A 16666-nucleotide genomic window follows, 5' to 3' on the forward strand; every position below is an offset into this window, starting at 1 on the left:
TAAATATCGATATAATACCTTGCATACCGATATGTTGCCAATAAGAATATTTACAACACTGGACCAGGCTGCCGTTGCCGTCATCTGTGGAGCTGCAGAACTTTGGAAATATTAAAGTAATAATTCCTTAAGATAAATTAATAATGGATCAAGACAATAATATTTAGCAATTTTCTATGAAACAACACCTGTTGTCATCGGACCGTTTCCTAACGGACTGAGTATTTTATGAAAAAAAATGTAAACAAAAAGGTTATGTAAACTTCATTGGTCTTACAGCGTGAGGATTAGCCGCCAGCACTCCACGGATACACAAGGAACATAAATAAAAATGTTGAAACTACAGCGATTTGCCGGCAGCATTGTCATACAGATATACCGAGGCGCAACATACAGCAGTAACGCACGTGCGGCGAGCGCGGCACTTGCAACGGCGGCTAGTAATGGACAAGGAGTGGGATCAGGTGCCGCTGAAGAGGATGAAGTGCGTGCGGCGCCAACGGATTTGGGTGCTAAGAAGCCAAAGATTTCGGGTGAGTACAAATATGGTTATCTAATGGGTTTCTTTTGATAATTTAATTGATTCATTTGAAGGCATGGTTGCTGCAGCTTTTGAATCGTTGAGAAACGAAAACGAATCCACTGGAAAAGCAACAACGAACAACTCAAGCTCTACACAAGCCGTTAATAATATAGATGAACGGATTATCAATGCTAAAACTGTTAATGGTCTGTTGGCCATAACCGAAAACAACATCGCATTTTCACGTAAACACGCTCTGAAGATCGTGTCCATACTAGCCGAATGGAGTACCGTCAATCGCGTGAAAATATCTGATTTTGAAAACGATTCAAGATTTTTGCGTGTTTGTCGAATGCTAGGCCGCACTGTGCCGAAGAATGAGACTAATGGCAAAAAAAATGGCACTGGAAGTGGCACGAACAACTCCAACAAACGCATTTCTGGATTTCGCACCGACGACCTTAACACGGTTCTTGGCGTAGCTGGGGACGATGAAGCTGCGAAGCTAATAGCTAGCATAAGTCTTCCGCAAATGGTGAAAGTGATGAGCACCCTGGCGCAGCGCAAACGCCGTAGCACTCCTTTGCTACGCTCACTAGCGTTTAACATTAGCAGCTCATCAGATCAATTAGATTTGAAGCAAGCTGCTGATGTCCTGTATGCCATGTCCACCTTAAACTTTCAGGACTCTGTACTCGGTGCAAAAGTTTGTGCTGATGTGCAGGCCGCTCTGCCAAAGAATACTGAGAAATCGGCTGTTGTCGGCTCCGTGCTCACCAGTCTGGGCATAATGCGATATCGGGATTTGGGTATGTGCTGAACACCGTCCACCGTTTACAGAAATTAAACTATACACTTTACAGACATATTGGAATCGTTGACGCAGTGGCTGCTAAAGAACAGTGAAATATGTCGACCTCAGGATCTGAGCGCCTATTTCCTCACATCGGCGCTGCTTAACTTCAAGAGTGCACATTTGGAGGATGTGCGTAATAAGCTGGCGAAATCAATAGTCCGTGAGGATTTCACCAAGCAATCGGATTGGCTAAACTTCGTTTGGTCACTGACACTGCTGGGTATAGTGGAAAACAGTCAGATAAATTCGGTGCTGAGGTTGTGCTTACAAGAGCTTTGCTTTAAATCAACTTAACTAATTGGTTTCAACTTTCAGCACGGAATTTCTGACTAAATTGGAGAGTGATAAGGCGGTCTTTACGCCAACATCCAAGATGAGGCTACTGAATCTAAATAGTTATGCGCAACTATGCCTAACCGGCTACAAGGGTGCTTTGCTGCCAGCCGATAGTCCAGCCTATGATGTTCCTATGGCGCACACGAAGTCCAAACAGATTCTTGTCAATGGAATGCTTGACGCGTTAAAGAGTTTGTTGCCTGCGGTAAATCATGTGCAAAGTTCTGTCGACAGCAAAATGGGATTCTTAATTGGTATGTCAGAGTAAATAATGTAGAATAGTTTTCTTAAAAATATTTCAATTTTAGATGCGGTGTGCCAGTTTGATGCAAAACGTAACCCCCTTCCCCTGGACAGTCAGAGTGCCGATGCTATCAAGTAATTATTACTAAATGTGACCTAATTATGAGCTCAATTTCATAGTCGTTGTATGTATACTTTAGAATCGCCCTAATGGTAGTTGATTTTCATGACATATGCCACGGAACGCATCGTAGTGCCAGCGGCCCAACGAATCTAGCGTTCGATCTGCTGGAAAGGAGTGGCTACCAAGTTATACCTGTGCCCTACAGCGAGTTCAGCACCAGTGACAAATTGCTGAAGCGCGTTCAGTATCTGGAAGCGAAGTTTAAGGCTATCGTTAGTAAATAATATCCGTTATAGAGAGTTGCTCCTTTTATCAAAATTTGAATTGTTTGATTATTGTAGTTTTATAAAAACAATCAAATAACTGCATAAGAGAAAATATACAATTGCCGTAAGTAGACTTGTTTGTAATATGCCCCGATAAAACTTATAATTTGATAAAGTAACTGTTTTTGTTTTTTGTTTGGTGTGCTTTTTCGTTTTACTCTGCATCCAATTTGCTGCTGCGTTGCTTGTTCATGCCCACCTTCCACCACAATCCTGTCTCCTGGAACTCAGTGGCAACAGCAGCGAGCGTGTGGAATAGATTGCGTGCCAGCATATGACTATTGGCCACATGCAGTATGAACTTGGGATCGTAGACTTTCTCCAGGTCCTCGATCTTGTAATGATCGCGCGTTTCACGCTCTGTCAGGCAAATGCAGTTCCATGGCGACCAATCGTCGCTCTTATTCCAGCGAGGTAAACTAACGAAATGTGTGTTAAATGCGATAATTCAACCAATTCACATTTTAAGAGAATGCTTACCGCAATTCATTTAGATTCTCCGACTTGCTCAGCGCCGAATGACCATGCCAGATTTTGTCTATCAAATGACGCACATCGTCCTGCTGAATGACAAAGGCAAAGGATGAGGCGCACTTGCGTTTGCGCTCGTCGCGCTGAATACAGCGTAGAATCGACTGATACACATTATTCTCTGTGGCCACCAACTGAAAGGAATTGCCATTAGTAATACAGTCAAGCAGATGAGGCAGCTTACCTTCAGGTAATAGCAATGCTTGCAAGTGTCCACGTGACTCTGGCGCGTGCGGATTGCGAACTCTGCATACGGCTTGACCTTCTTGCAGACGATGCACATGCGCGAGGGAACCTCTGTGGGCGAGATATATTGAAATGCTCCGGCATCTGCTAAGTGTTGGCTACTTACTGTCTGGTATGCCATTCTTCTGAAATTTAATCAGCTCAAAGAATAATATGTTCTGGCGTTTGCGTAGGATTTCCACATCGCAGGACTTGGTATAAAGCAGCAAATTCCTCTCGCGATCGAACAGATCGAAAAGCTGAAGGATTCAACATTTATAGTGAATCACACACAGCTCAATGCCAACGGCTTACCTCAGCAAAGTTAGGAAAGCAGGATTCTTCGGCAACCAACTGCATGACACGTCCCAACAGCTCCAGGCGCTTCTCCTTATCATCCGTTTTGCGCAAATCCTTGTAGATCTCAGTTAGAAATCGCACACGCTGCGTACGCAACAAGTCCATGTGTATTTTTGTATCATTGTAGCCAATCCATTCGATCGGCTTGCCCATTTTCTTTAAGAGCTGATCGTTGCGGAAGTCCTCCATGGCCAGGTGAACGAGTCGACGCTGTCGCTCCACACCGTTGAGCAAGCTAATCTCCTTGTCCAGCAGGATGTTGACCTCGGATATGCGGGCAGGTCCCTCATAGTTGGCTGCAATGCGCTTAAGTTCCGCCCGCTTCCAGCGTGAGATTTCGGCAAAGAGCAAGTCAAAGTCATCGTTGGTGCGTGGAAACTGTTTGATTTTCTCATTGCGTTCCACTCGCTGCTCCACGCACTTCTCGTAACGCTCGTCCTCATCCAGGCGATTCTTAACCAGACGCCTGACAATGCACGCAAATTATAATGATCAAAAGATCTTTTAGTAGACTCACTAAGTAAACCCTACATACCTATACTCCGCGGCACGCAGATGAATATATTTCCAGAGTATCCAGCGCCGCCAGTTGCGCTGTATAAGTAGAATCTTCTCGAGCTTATCCTCGGCGCGTTCGATCTGCGCGTATGTTTGATATTTTCCAGGTATGATCTCAAAATCTGTGGCCGTCGACTCGTATCTAATGTTGATTTTATCCAGGTAACACTGCACCGACTGCTCATGGGCTGTATTCTACAGTGGGCAATGCAATGGGCTTAGTAGAGAAGATGCTTCTAAACGAATGTTTTCAACGGCTTACCAAAATCTTTTCCTTGTGCTCCCAGGTTTGGGTGTCGCGTGTACGATAGCGTTTATATTTCCTTTTGTCAAAGTATGGACCGGTTTGAGTAAAGGCATCCAGATATTGTTTGCCAGTTTTCTTATCCTGGTAGCCGCACAAAAAGGGCTTCTCAATAGCCGAATTCTCGATCTCGACCACAATATTCTTTGGCTGCCCGTCCTCCGTATCTTCGCCGGAGATGTGCACCGTCAAATAGTCGGGCAAGCGGTATTTTCTACACAGATCATTACCGGATCATTATATCTATTATATTAGGGTCTCCTCTTGCTACTCACTCGTAGTAAACGCGCAGACTCAATTTGGGTGTAGGGTCGCATTCGTCGACTTTTGGCTTCTGTGCAAGTTCCAGGTCAAATTTGTGTATGCCGAACTCGTCCGAAATGGTCGCATATATGGGCACCGAATTGCAGATCAGGCTACCCTCCTGCTTGATGAGCAGCAGCATCGGATCCACCTCAAATCTGCGCGCTACATCCTGCTTAACCTCGGCCATGGTCATGCAGTTCGGATAGACCTGGGCAATCAACTTGTCCGGCGCTATGCAAAACTTAACGGTCACATTTTGGGGCTCCATGCTGATGGCGGATTGAATCGATTCAGTGCTGCGCGGCATATAGTCTGGCCCACAAACCGAGCGCACTATGGGACGCTGTCTGGGTGGTACATTGAGCTGCATATTGCAGACGGATGTCGGCAAGAACTCCTTCTCGCTCATCTTCTGGCGATCTTCCAATTGACTAAAGTATATTTATATATATATATTGATATGTTTCTAGATTTGATATGATTTGACTATGAGGATCTCGAACTGAATCCAGAAAACAGCCTGCCTGCTGTGTTTATCTCTCTCTCTCTGTGTTTGTGAGTGTGTGTGTTGGGCCCTTCAATGAGACTGCTGTTGGGCGAGGTTGCTGGGGGTATGGGAATTGATTTGTTCAATAAATCAGTTGCTTGGCACCCTGTTGTGGCAACGTGCTACATTTTCCCGTTAAGCAGCGTTTTTACTGTTTATTATTTAATTGAGCACTGACTTTTCTCACGCATTTTGTTGTCGCTGTTGTTGCTATATTTAAATGAATTTTATTTACAAAATGAGTTTTTTCATTGGATAAGCTCGGAGTGAAAGCTCCGCAGAAGTCTTTCTGATTGGCCTTATTTGATTGTTGGCCAAATTCCGTATCATAACACATCTGAATGTTCGGTTATTAACAATAAAATGTATCTTCGAGTTGTTATCATTTCATTATTTATTGCACAACATTCGAACGACAGCTGGGTGAATGCCGACAGTAATTACTTTTACTAAATGCTTTTTAAGTTTTGTCTTGCTTCAATCTCTTCAGATTGTACACATGTATATATACATATATACGCAGGTACGTGTGTATGCGTGTGCTGGAAGGCATTCCACAGGCGATCATGATTGGCTATGAAATAATTATGTCTATTAAGGGTCATTTGCAACTGGTTTATACGGGGTAGATAAAATTATGAGCATAATACATATATGTATTTGCAAATCTTTTAAATGATTTGGCTTGCCAAAAATATTTGATATAAAAATAAAAATAATTATATGCAGGTATATATATAGTTTATGTAAATATATCTTAAAAATGTGTGAAGGGACTTTCAAAATGTATATTTAATGGAACTACTAGTTCTATTACCTCTCTCTATATCTATCTCACTGCTGTATAAAACTTTTATCTTCTATCAATCTAATGCATACATATAGTACCTCTCTCTGTATAACTAACTGCATACTTACATATATGTATATCTACCTATCTACCTACCTCACTTCTGTACAAGACTTCTATTTTCTATCAATTTACAGCTGTGCATTTCTATTTTTATTTTTCAATCGATCTATCTATCCGTATATGTATCTTTAACTTCATTGTGACTATATCTACAATATCTAACTTCTATATTCTATCTATCGTCTACCCATCTACCCACATCTTTCTATCTACCAATGCTAAATGATACGCCTTAAGCTGTCGCAACATCTATGAACTAATCCAGACTTCAAGTCTCACACGCTCGTTGCTAAGTATATTGAATTATACAACCAAATAAGCGATCTATCAAAACCTCCGTGTGACTGACCGAAACAGCTCATTGAAATCTGATATTTGAAAGAACTGTTCATCTGCAGCTCAAAGCAAAAGTCGCGCGTCAATTGAATTAATAAATAATGTTTTTATTGTAGTAGAATTTGGACTTAAGATTAAGGGGCGTCAGGGCGGATTTGTGATCGGCACGCGCCACTTGCAGTCGGAAGGGACGTCCATTGAAATAGTAGTCCTTGCGATGCTGAACGCGCAGCAACTTGCTCTGTGAGGTGAGCGTAGTCTCTGGAGCTGCCGTTGTTGTTGGCCTGGGCGACGTTGTCGTTGTCGTAGTCGTCGTGGTCGTGGTCGTTGGGCTGGGCACCTCCTCCAGAATGGGCTTGATTTTCATGGGCTGATAGTCGTAGCCAACGCCGGGTATATAGCGATACGGCAGCGGGGGTATGGCTATGAAATAGATCTTCGAGTCCTTCTTGGTCTTCTTCGTTTTGCTGCCGTTCTTGTTGTATTTTCGCAGAATGAGCGGACGCGATGTCACCAAATAGTCCATATAGGCATTGTCCAATTTGGGAGATTGCACCAATAGTTTGTTGACCGGACGTGGGGGCGTGCCGCTAACTGGGCCGACAGCGTCTGTGCCGCGCATGCTGTAGGAGTAGCTGCCGGCTAGGCTGGGCGTAACCAGGGCGAGCAGGGCCAGTATGGAAGACAGAGATGGCATGCTGTAAAAGAAGTAAAAGAGAAAGAGGGAAGTGGAGATCATTAGGCACCTAAATAAATACATATGTATGTCAAGGCAATTGTACAAATGTATCCACAAGCTGCGGATTAGGCGCCCACGCCCTGCACTCGAATCGCAATTGTTTCGGGCCATGATTGATGGACTGCTAATGGCTACCAAAATATGAATAATAGAGTTAAGTCGAGCAATGGCAAGCATTTGATTGTTTTTTATTTTGCTTTTCAATTTTGCAAGTCACAAATGCCGAATAATTCGAATAATAAATAAATCGGCTGTGCGCATCAAAGCATGAAATATTTTGTTGCTGAAACTTTATTGTAAAGTTTCTCACGTTCCAGACGCAAAGCGAAGAAACAAAACAGATTTCGAGACTCTCGATTTGATTTACTTAAATGAAAGCATTTAATGCACGCTAATCAAAACGCGGACGAAGACGTTGACGCCGGCGTCGCTGTCGCTATCGCAGTTGCGGTCGCTGTCGACGCCCGCTGAGCAATTACGCTAATGAGCATCGCGAGCGCCATCTGGCGGCGCATTTCAACGCCTGAGTGATTAATGAGTAAGTAAAAATAAATTGATCAATAAATAAAGCGAAAAAAAGAAACGGAAAAAAAACTAGCCAAATAAAATCGGCGGCAATTGGCGCAGACTAAACGGCATCAATTAAGCATCGAGACAGGCGCGATAATGCTAACATGTTTGGGGCAGAAAGGTTGCGCCTCCAAACTGCCTGATTATGCAAATTAAAGCGGCTGTATTATAAATAAGCTCGATTTATCTATTTGCTATTGATTTTATATCTAGTTTCCAGCGAAATTCGCCGTCGGCGATTCTAGCTAACATGGCATGTGGCGCCCTCTATTGACCTTGCAGGCGAACTTTGGAAATTGATAAATCGCAGAAAGTTCGCAAATAATTAGCTGGTCACCCGAACTGCTGCAGTGCGAGACGCCCGCATGAAATATAATCAGAAAAAAAATAAATAAAAAAATGGCAAATCGCCTTTTTAGCTTTCTTCTGACTTTTGGCAGGCTGTGGGAGTGTTCCAGCGTTCAATCAATGTAATTTGATATCAAAAGTTTAGCTAGCTAGCTGAACGATCATTCGCCAGAGATAGCTACGCAGATAACTGAGCTGATCAATATGAAATTGGAAATCTTCACAGTCCTCTAGAGTTGCAAAAAATTATAATTTTCCAGAAGATTAATCAACAGGTGTTTGGCTCTGTCACTTGGCTGCTGCCTAATGATGTATCCACTGAACATTCTAAATTCTTCTCCATAGGAATGATAGTCGTAGTTTTTATTATCATACTTTAGCCAGTCAAGGTCGTCTTTGTTTTATGCCTATATCATTTGTTGAACCCGACTAATTAAGTCACAATCCGCGAATACGGCGGGAAAACGAAAGACTTAGGCAACGAACTGGCCGGCGATGCCATGTTTATGCATAAAATGCTTAATTAATAAATTTCTCAGCAGCTGTCAACTGCACAAACAACTGTTTTACGTATGCAAATCGAAAATGATCAATTTACGGGCATTTATTCAAATTGCACTCACTTTAAAAGACGCGTCGTTGATTCCAGCAGCAGCACCAGCAGCGGCGGCGGCGGCGGCGGCGGCAGCAGAAGCTGTTTATAATATTTACTGAATTTATTTGCCAACGTGATGAGCCGTTAATGACTATCGAGTGTCCTTGTCCTTGTTGGGAAATTTGAAATATGCGCATAAATTATATAGCAAGATGACGCTTCAATATTTTAATTTGAAAAGTTTTATTGACTTTTGCTTCTGGAAGCTGTAAATTGTTTGACAAGTATTTTATGATCACGACTCGAAGCACGCTTTATACAAATACTGCTGCTCCTGGCACAATGTTTCCGATTCCCGATTCAAAATCTTCAATTTTACAAGTTGCTTGGCGCGCAGCGTTAGCTTTTGACGTTGTGAACGCCTCGAAGAGCGGCAAATAAATGAGATCTGCGGACTGTGTGTAATTTGTTTTTTGTTTTTTTTTTTTTCTTCTTAAAACCGAAATCACTTTGCTGCCACAGTCAGCGTCGTCGGCTGCTGTTTTCGTCGCCGTCGTCGTCATCGTCGTGGAGGTGCGACGTCATCGACTTGGAGCTGCTGCTTGAGTGTGAGCGTGAGCGTTGCTCAGCTGCCGGCTGGGCACAACTCGTATCGATGTGTGTGAGGTCCGACACGATCTCGATGATGAGCCAGCCGAACGAAGTGCATCAATTTGCCAGTTTATTGTTTGCCCGCTTACTGTTACAGTTTGCCATTGCACTTTGCGGGTTTTGCCTTACCTCGTCTGCGTTGCTTCGTCTAGCTTGGCTTTGCTTGGCTTTGCTTGGCTTTGCTTTGCTTGGCTGACAAATTCAAGAGGCCGAACAGGCGAATTGATCCATTTGAATTGCCAAGAGCGGGGACGCCGCCAGTTGGAAAGTGTCAGAGCAAGGAAACTCTATATCATCAGCCGGCCACTCATGTACTTAGTTTTTGATTAAATTACCAACCTGGCAACTGGCAACTGTCAGCTGCAGCACTGGCTAGCTATCTATAGCTATCTGGGCTGCAGTCTGCGAGGCTTTTGTCTTTCCAATATGTGCACAAATTAGTTACAAATGAACCTACGACAACAAAGGCAGCTGGGTAACACGAAGCTATTGTGCAAATCAGGTTGTTATTGACAGGCCACCGCATGCCACATACCTCAAGCTGAGGCTGAAGCTGGAGCTGGAGCTGGAGCTGCAGCTGAAGCTGGACCTGTGCGTGTGCCGCTTAAAGGGTTCTTTGTTGTTGTTGTTGTTGCTATTTTTCATTCAGCTATTGGCGCCACAGGCGCTACTCGAGCTCATTTTAAATGTCATTGCGTGATGTGTTGACGTTTCTATCTCTCTCTCTCACTTTGTCTCTTTTTCTCGTCTGTTTTTTTCTGTGCTTTTGGCCAGGTTAGTGGCCCTCTTGGTTGACCTTTTTGACCATTGTGGAAGTTGACTTCCAAACTCTGACCCAGTCTCCGGTGGGAAGTCGTCTATGATTAGCAAAATTGATAGCCAACTTCCATTTCTTTTGGCGCTGCAAAGGTCTAAGTCGCTAGCTGGCTAAAAGCTGCTAGCTGCTAGCTGCTACCTAGTTTTATGGCCACTAATTAAAATGATAAAAACAACATTCAAAAGTGCTTTTTTCGGGCGTTATGTAAACTCCGTTTGCCCCATGTACATTAATAGCACCCAGCACTTTCTCATCTTTCACCAACTGAGGCGAGCACTAATTGGCCAACGTTTCTAGCAACAGAAATTACATGTGTTTGGATTTGCTATCTGAGCGCCTATCTAATTAAAGCGCAACCTTTTTTTTTATTTCAATTTTCATTTGAGTGTTGTCTGTGCTCTGCGCAAACAAATGACATAACCGCAAATATATCATTTGCCATTTGTTTACCTATGCCAGAGCAGGCTCCCGGTCACAGTCGACTGGCAATCAAAGCACCTTTAAATATTAATTAGCCGTGCCATGGCAGCACCAGCAGCACCAACAGAATCGACAGCATCTGGCTTCCCCTTTTCAGCAATTACGCGTAGCCAATGTACACATGCAAAAGTGTGTGTTGAAGTGCGTAAACTCTCGCATAACAGCAGCAGCAGCAGCTCCCTCAGTAGCTCCAGCAGCAACTCGAACGAATTTATATACCTGCTCGATGGCTGCAGAGTCTAATCTAGCTAACTGCACGCAGCTTAGTACAAGTACAAGAACAACTAGCTCTATCTGGCGCTGGCATAATTGTTAACGATTAGACAACACAAATCACGAACGAGAGCCAGAGACAGCCAGACAGTGTAGTAGCTCTGATATATCATACATCTGCATCAGTTCCATCTAGCGATTCGTGTGAGCTAAGCTGGGAATTGTTAAAAGTCATATGTTTAATGCTGACGGAAGCAATATAGATAGATGGTCAGAAGCACGAGACAATGACAATGACGTTGGCAGAGGCGATGGCGATGGCAGATACCAAGCCTTGGCTCTAGACGAACTAATCAAGAAGCTCCGGCAACGATACGATAGACAGGCGGACAGACAGGCGAACAGCCAGACAGATGGAGCTGACTTGGGCGATTGCGTGTTTAAAGTAGTGCATTAAAAATGGTCTTCAAACAACTGTTTCACTCTGACAGTCTAGAACATTGGCCATTTATGTGGCTAACGTTTTCATTAGCATTAGTCAGAGTACAAGTTGATGGCTGGAACACCCACCCATGGCTGAGGTTAAGGCCATCTCGACGTCACTCTTGAAAAGTGCTCATAAATATGTATGGAGGTATGTGCAGGTGTATATGTGTGTCTGTGTGTGTGTGTGTGTGTGTGTGAGTGTGTGTACCTAATTATATGTAGTTTCACATTTTATTGTCGATAAATTGGCAAGTTCATTAAACCCATTCGACGACGGCGCTCGATTAAGCTGAATCAGCCGCCTAACTGGCCTTTGTCTCTTAGCTTGATTTTGATTTTGAGGCGCTTGGCATGTGGCCACAGCCATTTAATTGCCACCCGGCTTTCGCGCTGTGCACTCGGAATGAAGTTGTCATCGCGGTTGGCGTCTTATGCAATGCTAAAAATCTCGTTCCATCTGTTTTTGTGTGCATTTTTCTGAGTAATTTCTTGCACAAGATTGGGGTCAGCACTGGATGGCAATTGCTTTGACTCTGACTTTCGTTGAAAGTTAAATATTTGTAGAGCAGACGAAAGGAAATGCAACGAAAGGAAAATAAGCATCGTTTCATCTGCAGCCGTACAAATACAATGTTTGTATGGAAAGGTATGCTGCGATCTTCGATAACTAAATATAGAAATGAAATCAACTGCAGATATATCTGTTCATATAACTGAAAAAAAAAAAAATTAATTCAATTTATAATTTTAAGACCATATGTATAAAATATATATTTAAAATAATAAAACAAAAAAATTAATATAAATTCTTATTGTACAGGGTATACCGACGTCAATCATTCTATGCCTGGCTGCTGCCATATTTATTTATGTTATTATTATTATTACTACTTTGCTGCTGTTTCTTGCACTTTTTTTTGTGAAAGTGCCAAGTGACCACAAGCAAAAAGGTTAAACTGGGCGCCGAAGCGTGCCCTGCACTGGGCTTGTATCGCAGTTAAAACTAGGCTGCTGCATATTGAGTTAAGTGGAAGCTGGACGGCTGGCAACGAGCTGATGCAAGTCAAGCCGTTATTCGATCGTGTAATATTGATTCAATCGGAGCTCTGATCTGTTCCTGGGGCATACAGATGATTCTATTTTTATATGGTAGTCACTTTCACACACCACCCACATCGGGTAGCATTATTTACGATTTGCGCGCTATATCTCAATTGCTTTATATCCGCACTATAAATACAAAACTTTCCAATTTTCTGACAATTGGAGCAAACGATTGATAGTTAAGTTTTATGGCCTTTGCTGATTTATAATTGCAGGAGATTTCCACACGTCGCCAGGTGGGGTGGAGGAGTAGGCAGAAAATGTAGCCACAAAACTTCTACGGTTTTTCGCAATTAACGAACAAGAAATAGGTTTTATCGCTTGAAAGTCAGTTTTGGCGAAAATAAACAATGGCAAACATTTTATAAATTTTTTTACTATATTTATATACTACTCTTGCCATAGTGGCAATTGTATTAAATGGATTAATTAGTCGCCGCAAATGAATGAAAAAGAAATCATTCCAAATGGATTTAATTGCCCCAGCGCTTTTTACAACTTCAAACCGCAACACCGAAGATCATTATTGCAATTGTTTTATAATGTTGTTATTGTATATTAGTTACTGCTATTCTTCTTCTTCTTTTTGTCGGCTTAAATACATGCGCCTACGTCCACAAAATTCTTCCCAATTATTGTGGATTCCTGCTTGTGCTCGCCGAGATGACGACCTTGAACCAAACGACAATATCTTGGGTCAAAGTCAATAAACTTAGGAGATTCTAGCGAATACACTTACTAAGCAGCTTCCCCACATTCACATCCATATCCACATCTTGTTGACACTTAACTTGTTATCAATGTATCTTTTACCATTTCGTTTATATAACTACCCGGACTGGCCATTAAACGTACCCTGTGGCGCAGAAGAGTGGCCATAAAAACTTAAGATTCAATTGAAATAAGATAAACATCTCGCCTTGTAAAGCATTTTAAAACTATGTAGCATCTGTTTGTTTAGGTATTGAAATTTAATTTAAGAGCTTCTTATTGGCTTTCATAAGATAATCGAAGTAGCTGCCACTAAATATAGTTGGTAGCTCACTTTAAAAATAACTTTGAGTTAAAAATAAGAATTTGCAAAAAGGTGTTTCGACGAGGATGGGATTCGAACCCACGCGTGCAGAGCACATTGGATTAGCAGTCCAACGCCTTAACCACTCGGCCACCTCGTCACGTGTCAAGGGTAGTTCTAAGACTCTACTAGTTATTATTGCCGAGTGCAAAATGATTTATTCTGAAGCAGTGCAATTGTGTGTCAAGCAGTGTAATATAATCAGTAGCATGCAAGCAGTAAACACTTGATAGTGCGGAATATTAAATTCTATTGCTCAAAAAAGGTTCTTATATTAAAAAATCCAAAAATTTGATTTTAGTGTTAATATGGGAAAGAAGATGCAAAAACTCATATACATAAATATGGGATATTATTGCTAACACATAAACATTGCACTGCTTCCTATTTGATCAAGCTGTGCATCAAGTAATGAACTGGTCGCGAAGGTCGCATATGACGAGGTGGCCGAGAGGTTAAGGCGTTGGACTGCTAATCCAATGTGCTCTGCACGCGTGGGTTCGAATCCCATCCTCGTCGATCTCTATTTTTTTTATATGAAGCTAAAACATTGAAATAAATAATTAATTAGAGTAAGCGTTGCGTTACTAATAAATTAGAATAGGTGCAATAATATAAGTCTAACTGAATGCAAATTAAAAGAATTTGACCAAAAACCAAGTGCGACGAGGATGGGATTCGAACCCACGCGTGCAGAGCACATTGGATTAGCAGTCCAACGCCTTAACCACTCGGCCACCTCGTCTTCTTCCCAGCCGCCGGCCCAATGAGACTTCTCAACTCCATGAGAGCTTGATTGTGTTTATTGTGAATAATCGAACAATAATTATGTCAATAAAATGCCGTAAGAATTACAAAAACAAAAATATTTTTGTTTACTCGGCTGAGTAATGGCCTGGACAACCCATGAAAAAAATCATCTGTTTGCCGTTCAAGAAAGTAGCCAAGTGGTGGCGCGTGTTTTGTGGTTTTTGGAGTGCAGTCTAAGTGCTTAATTATTCGGCGCAGAGGTCAACTTTAGCTTTTATACACTACACGAACAGAGTTTCTTAGTTTCGTAATTTAATAACAGAGTTTCTGATAAGCTTAAAATCTCATAAGGATTTTTGTTGCCGTGCTTATCTTAAAAACTAATTTGCTATCACGAATGTGTTTTAACACAACAAAGGCCCATACATTATGATAATAATTTTGATTTTATTTCTGTTTGTTTATTTGGTAAAGTATAACAGAGAGAGGTAGAACTTTTGTAATTTTTATTCATAGAATTTTTTTATTTTGCCGTGAGTTTATTTGAAAGAGTATACCAGAGAAAGGTTGAACTTTTGTGAATTTTATTCATAGAATCTATTTATTTTGCTGAGTGTTTATGCGAAAGAGTATTCCAGAGAAAGGTAGAACTTATGTGAATTTTATTCATAGAATCTAATTGTTTGTTTAGGCACTTTAGAACACGGTGTTTAAAGGGGTTCTTCTTTGTCCATAACTCTGATATACTATAGAAGCAGTCGTGCCGCCGGCTGACCCAGTTTTGACTTATTTATATATTTATACATTTTTAGCTTCAGTTTCTATGCGCACAGCCAAAGTTTGCGGAAAAAAGTAAACAAATCATAAGTAGTTTACCTTAAATGAACTGGGATTCGGATTGGTAGATGATGCTCTTCATGATGATGACGATGGAAGATAAACTCAGAAAGTAACTGGCCCAACTATGCGTATGTCCAGTTGTCAACAGTTGCCATCGTCGTCGCAGTCGCCGTTGTCGTGGTGTTAATGAACCCTATTGCCTGATATCTGATAGTTGATAGTTGTTTACGTTTACGTTTGCCTTTATGTACGTTCCAATTGCCGGCATTTACACCTAGTGCGACACATCGGCTTCGTTAGGAAAGTGTGCCCAAGTTTGATGATGCGCAGGCACGCGTGTTTATATTTAGCATTTAAGCTGTTGTTGCTGTTGTTGCTGCTGCTGCCACTGGAGCAGCACAAAAAGCCCGCTGTCGGGTGATAGTCACGTGCACAAGGACATTCCAAGGCTAATTACGTTGGCGCGTCGCCTGCGTTGAGCGGCGCGGGCTTGGCTCTAACATGGCCTGTCTCGGCTCTATTATAGCACCACCCGTTCATTATTGTTGTAGCGGCCACTATGCACACATCTCTCTCTCTCTCTATATCTATCTATCTCTCTCTTACTGCTGCCGTTCTTTTGCCAGTAGCAGCAGCAGCAGCAGCAGCCGCTTCACAATCTGCGGCATTCAAGTACAAACGTGTAGCATGGGTATCTTTAGCTGTATCTGCATCTTTGCATCTGCGTGGTTGTCTCCAGTTGCAGTTACAGTCGCCAGCAGTCGCCGCTTAATTAGCCATGTAATTTATTATGGCCCTAATCTTTAGAAGAGCAGTGCGCCGGCGCCAACGCCAACGCCGCTGGCATTGACAAATAAACAAATTATTTATATTAGATTATTAATATAAAGCACAGCATCTCAGTTGTGCAAAAGTCAGGGAGCGCCTATCTATGTTTATCAGCCTGTCTATAAAATCAACATAATTATAAGACGCCGACTTTCCCTCTCCCTTTCTCTCTCTCTCTCCCTCTCTCTCTCTCTCAGGTAGCGGCTTGGCCTAGGGCAAGGGCTTAATAGGCAGTTCTATGACTGGCATAAACCCAGAATTATGCAGACAATAAAGATGCACACCATCCCAGTGCATATGTATGTATGTATGTAGACTCTTACATATGCTCGTAGGTTGAGGTAATCGCACAATTATGCCCAATTATGCAACAGTTGTTCGTGACTGGGGCGTTGCTGCAGTTACAGATATACACAGGTGCTTAAGCTTGGCGCTAAGCAGATTGTTTTCTGGATATCGTTAACTAATGAGCCTTCTACTTACTGACTCCACCGCCTCTCCCCAGCCCGGGGGCCCGCATCAATGTCATAAAAATTAAATTGCATAATCGCGGGTGTCAGTTACAGGGCATGCAGACATACGATCTTGTAATTAACATTTCTCAGATATTCTTTTTGCTTAAATTTCTTCTTCATTGCTTTACTCTTTTAATTTGCTGCAATTGCATGTGCAGCTGACACAG

General features: G+C 42.2%; 3 protein-coding genes and 3 non-coding genes across 7 annotated transcripts; 2 read left to right on the plus strand and 4 right to left on the minus strand.

The window, feature by feature from the left end:
- The first annotated feature begins 15 nt into the window (after window positions 1-15).
- On the plus strand, window positions 16-2527 carry LOC6574663 (FAST kinase domain-containing protein 4). Its single transcript, XM_002000661.4, has 7 exons — window positions 16-116; window positions 280-533; window positions 595-1332; window positions 1387-1636; window positions 1695-1969; window positions 2024-2093; window positions 2159-2527. Exons 2-7 carry the CDS (start codon window positions 332-334, stop codon window positions 2364-2366), a joined length of 1743 nt encoding a protein of 580 aa, XP_002000697.1. The 5' UTR covers window positions 16-116; window positions 280-331; the 3' UTR covers window positions 2367-2527.
- Window positions 2468-5399, minus strand: LOC6574664 (IQ and ubiquitin-like domain-containing protein). The gene is made up of 8 exons (XM_002000662.4): window positions 4662-5399; window positions 4345-4600; window positions 4060-4277; window positions 3480-3990; window positions 3292-3424; window positions 3124-3236; window positions 2889-3073; window positions 2468-2827 (listed from the first exon to the last, which is right to left on the minus strand). The coding sequence occupies exons 1-8, from the start codon at window positions 5099-5101 to the stop codon at window positions 2563-2565; spliced, it is 2121 nt and encodes a 706-aa protein (XP_002000698.1). The 5' UTR covers window positions 5102-5399; the 3' UTR covers window positions 2468-2562.
- A 1175-nt stretch (window positions 5400-6574) lies between these two features.
- Window positions 6575-9248, minus strand: LOC6574665. Of its 2 annotated transcripts, none has more exons than XM_002000663.4 (2): window positions 8769-9248; window positions 6575-7186 (listed from the first exon to the last, which is right to left on the minus strand). In XM_002000663.4, exon 2 carries the CDS (start codon window positions 7183-7185, stop codon window positions 6580-6582), a length of 606 nt encoding a protein of 201 aa, XP_002000699.2. In that variant the 5' UTR covers window position 7186; window positions 8769-9248; the 3' UTR covers window positions 6575-6579. The 2 variants fall into 2 exon arrangements, with proteins under 2 accessions (XP_002000699.2, XP_043863982.1); XM_044008047.1 differs by lacking the exon at window positions 8769-9248 and adding an exon at window positions 8521-8723.
- A 4336-nt stretch (window positions 9249-13584) lies between these two features.
- On the minus strand, window positions 13585-13666 carry Trnas-gcu. The gene has a single exon. It is a non-coding gene; the product is annotated as a tRNA-Ser (tRNA).
- A 337-nt stretch (window positions 13667-14003) lies between these two features.
- Window positions 14004-14085, plus strand: Trnas-gcu. The gene has a single exon. It is a non-coding gene; the product is annotated as a tRNA-Ser (tRNA).
- A 144-nt stretch (window positions 14086-14229) lies between these two features.
- On the minus strand, window positions 14230-14311 carry Trnas-gcu. The gene has a single exon. It is a non-coding gene; the product is annotated as a tRNA-Ser (tRNA).
- Window positions 14312-16666: the final 2355 nt, after the last annotated feature.

The sequence above is a fragment of the Drosophila mojavensis genome, unplaced genomic scaffold (genome assembly GCF_018153725.1).
Source record: "Drosophila mojavensis isolate 15081-1352.22 unplaced genomic scaffold, ASM1815372v1 contig_231, whole genome shotgun sequence".
NCBI lineage: Eukaryota > Metazoa > Arthropoda > Insecta > Diptera > Drosophilidae > Drosophila > Drosophila mojavensis.

Excerpts from the sequence above, each read along its gene's own strand:
- LOC6574663 (XM_002000661.4), top strand. The coding sequence starts at position 332 with ATGTTGAAACTACAGCGATTTGCCGGCAGCATTGTCATACAGATATAC. Across the intron at positions 1,333-1,386 it reads AATGCGATATCGGGATTTGG|ACATATTGGAATCGTTGACG; the intron begins GTATGTGCTGAA and ends TACACTTTACAG. Across the intron at positions 1,970-2,023 it reads CAAAATGGGATTCTTAATTG|ATGCGGTGTGCCAGTTTGAT; the intron begins GTATGTCAGAGT and ends TTTCAATTTTAG.
- LOC6574664 (XM_002000662.4), bottom strand. The coding sequence starts at position 5,101 with ATGAGCGAGAAGGAGTTCTTGCCGACATCCGTCTGCAATATGCAGCTC. Across the intron at positions 4,601-4,661 it reads AGTCTGCGCGTTTACTACGA|AAAATACCGCTTGCCCGACT; the intron begins GTGAGTAGCAAG and ends TGATCTGTGTAG. Across the intron at positions 3,991-4,059 it reads CTGCGTGCCGCGGAGTATAG|GCGTCTGGTTAAGAATCGCC; the intron begins GTATGTAGGGTT and ends GTGCATTGTCAG.
- LOC6574665 (XM_002000663.4), bottom strand. The coding sequence starts at position 7,185 with ATGCCATCTCTGTCTTCCATACTGGCCCTGCTCGCCCTGGTTACGCCC.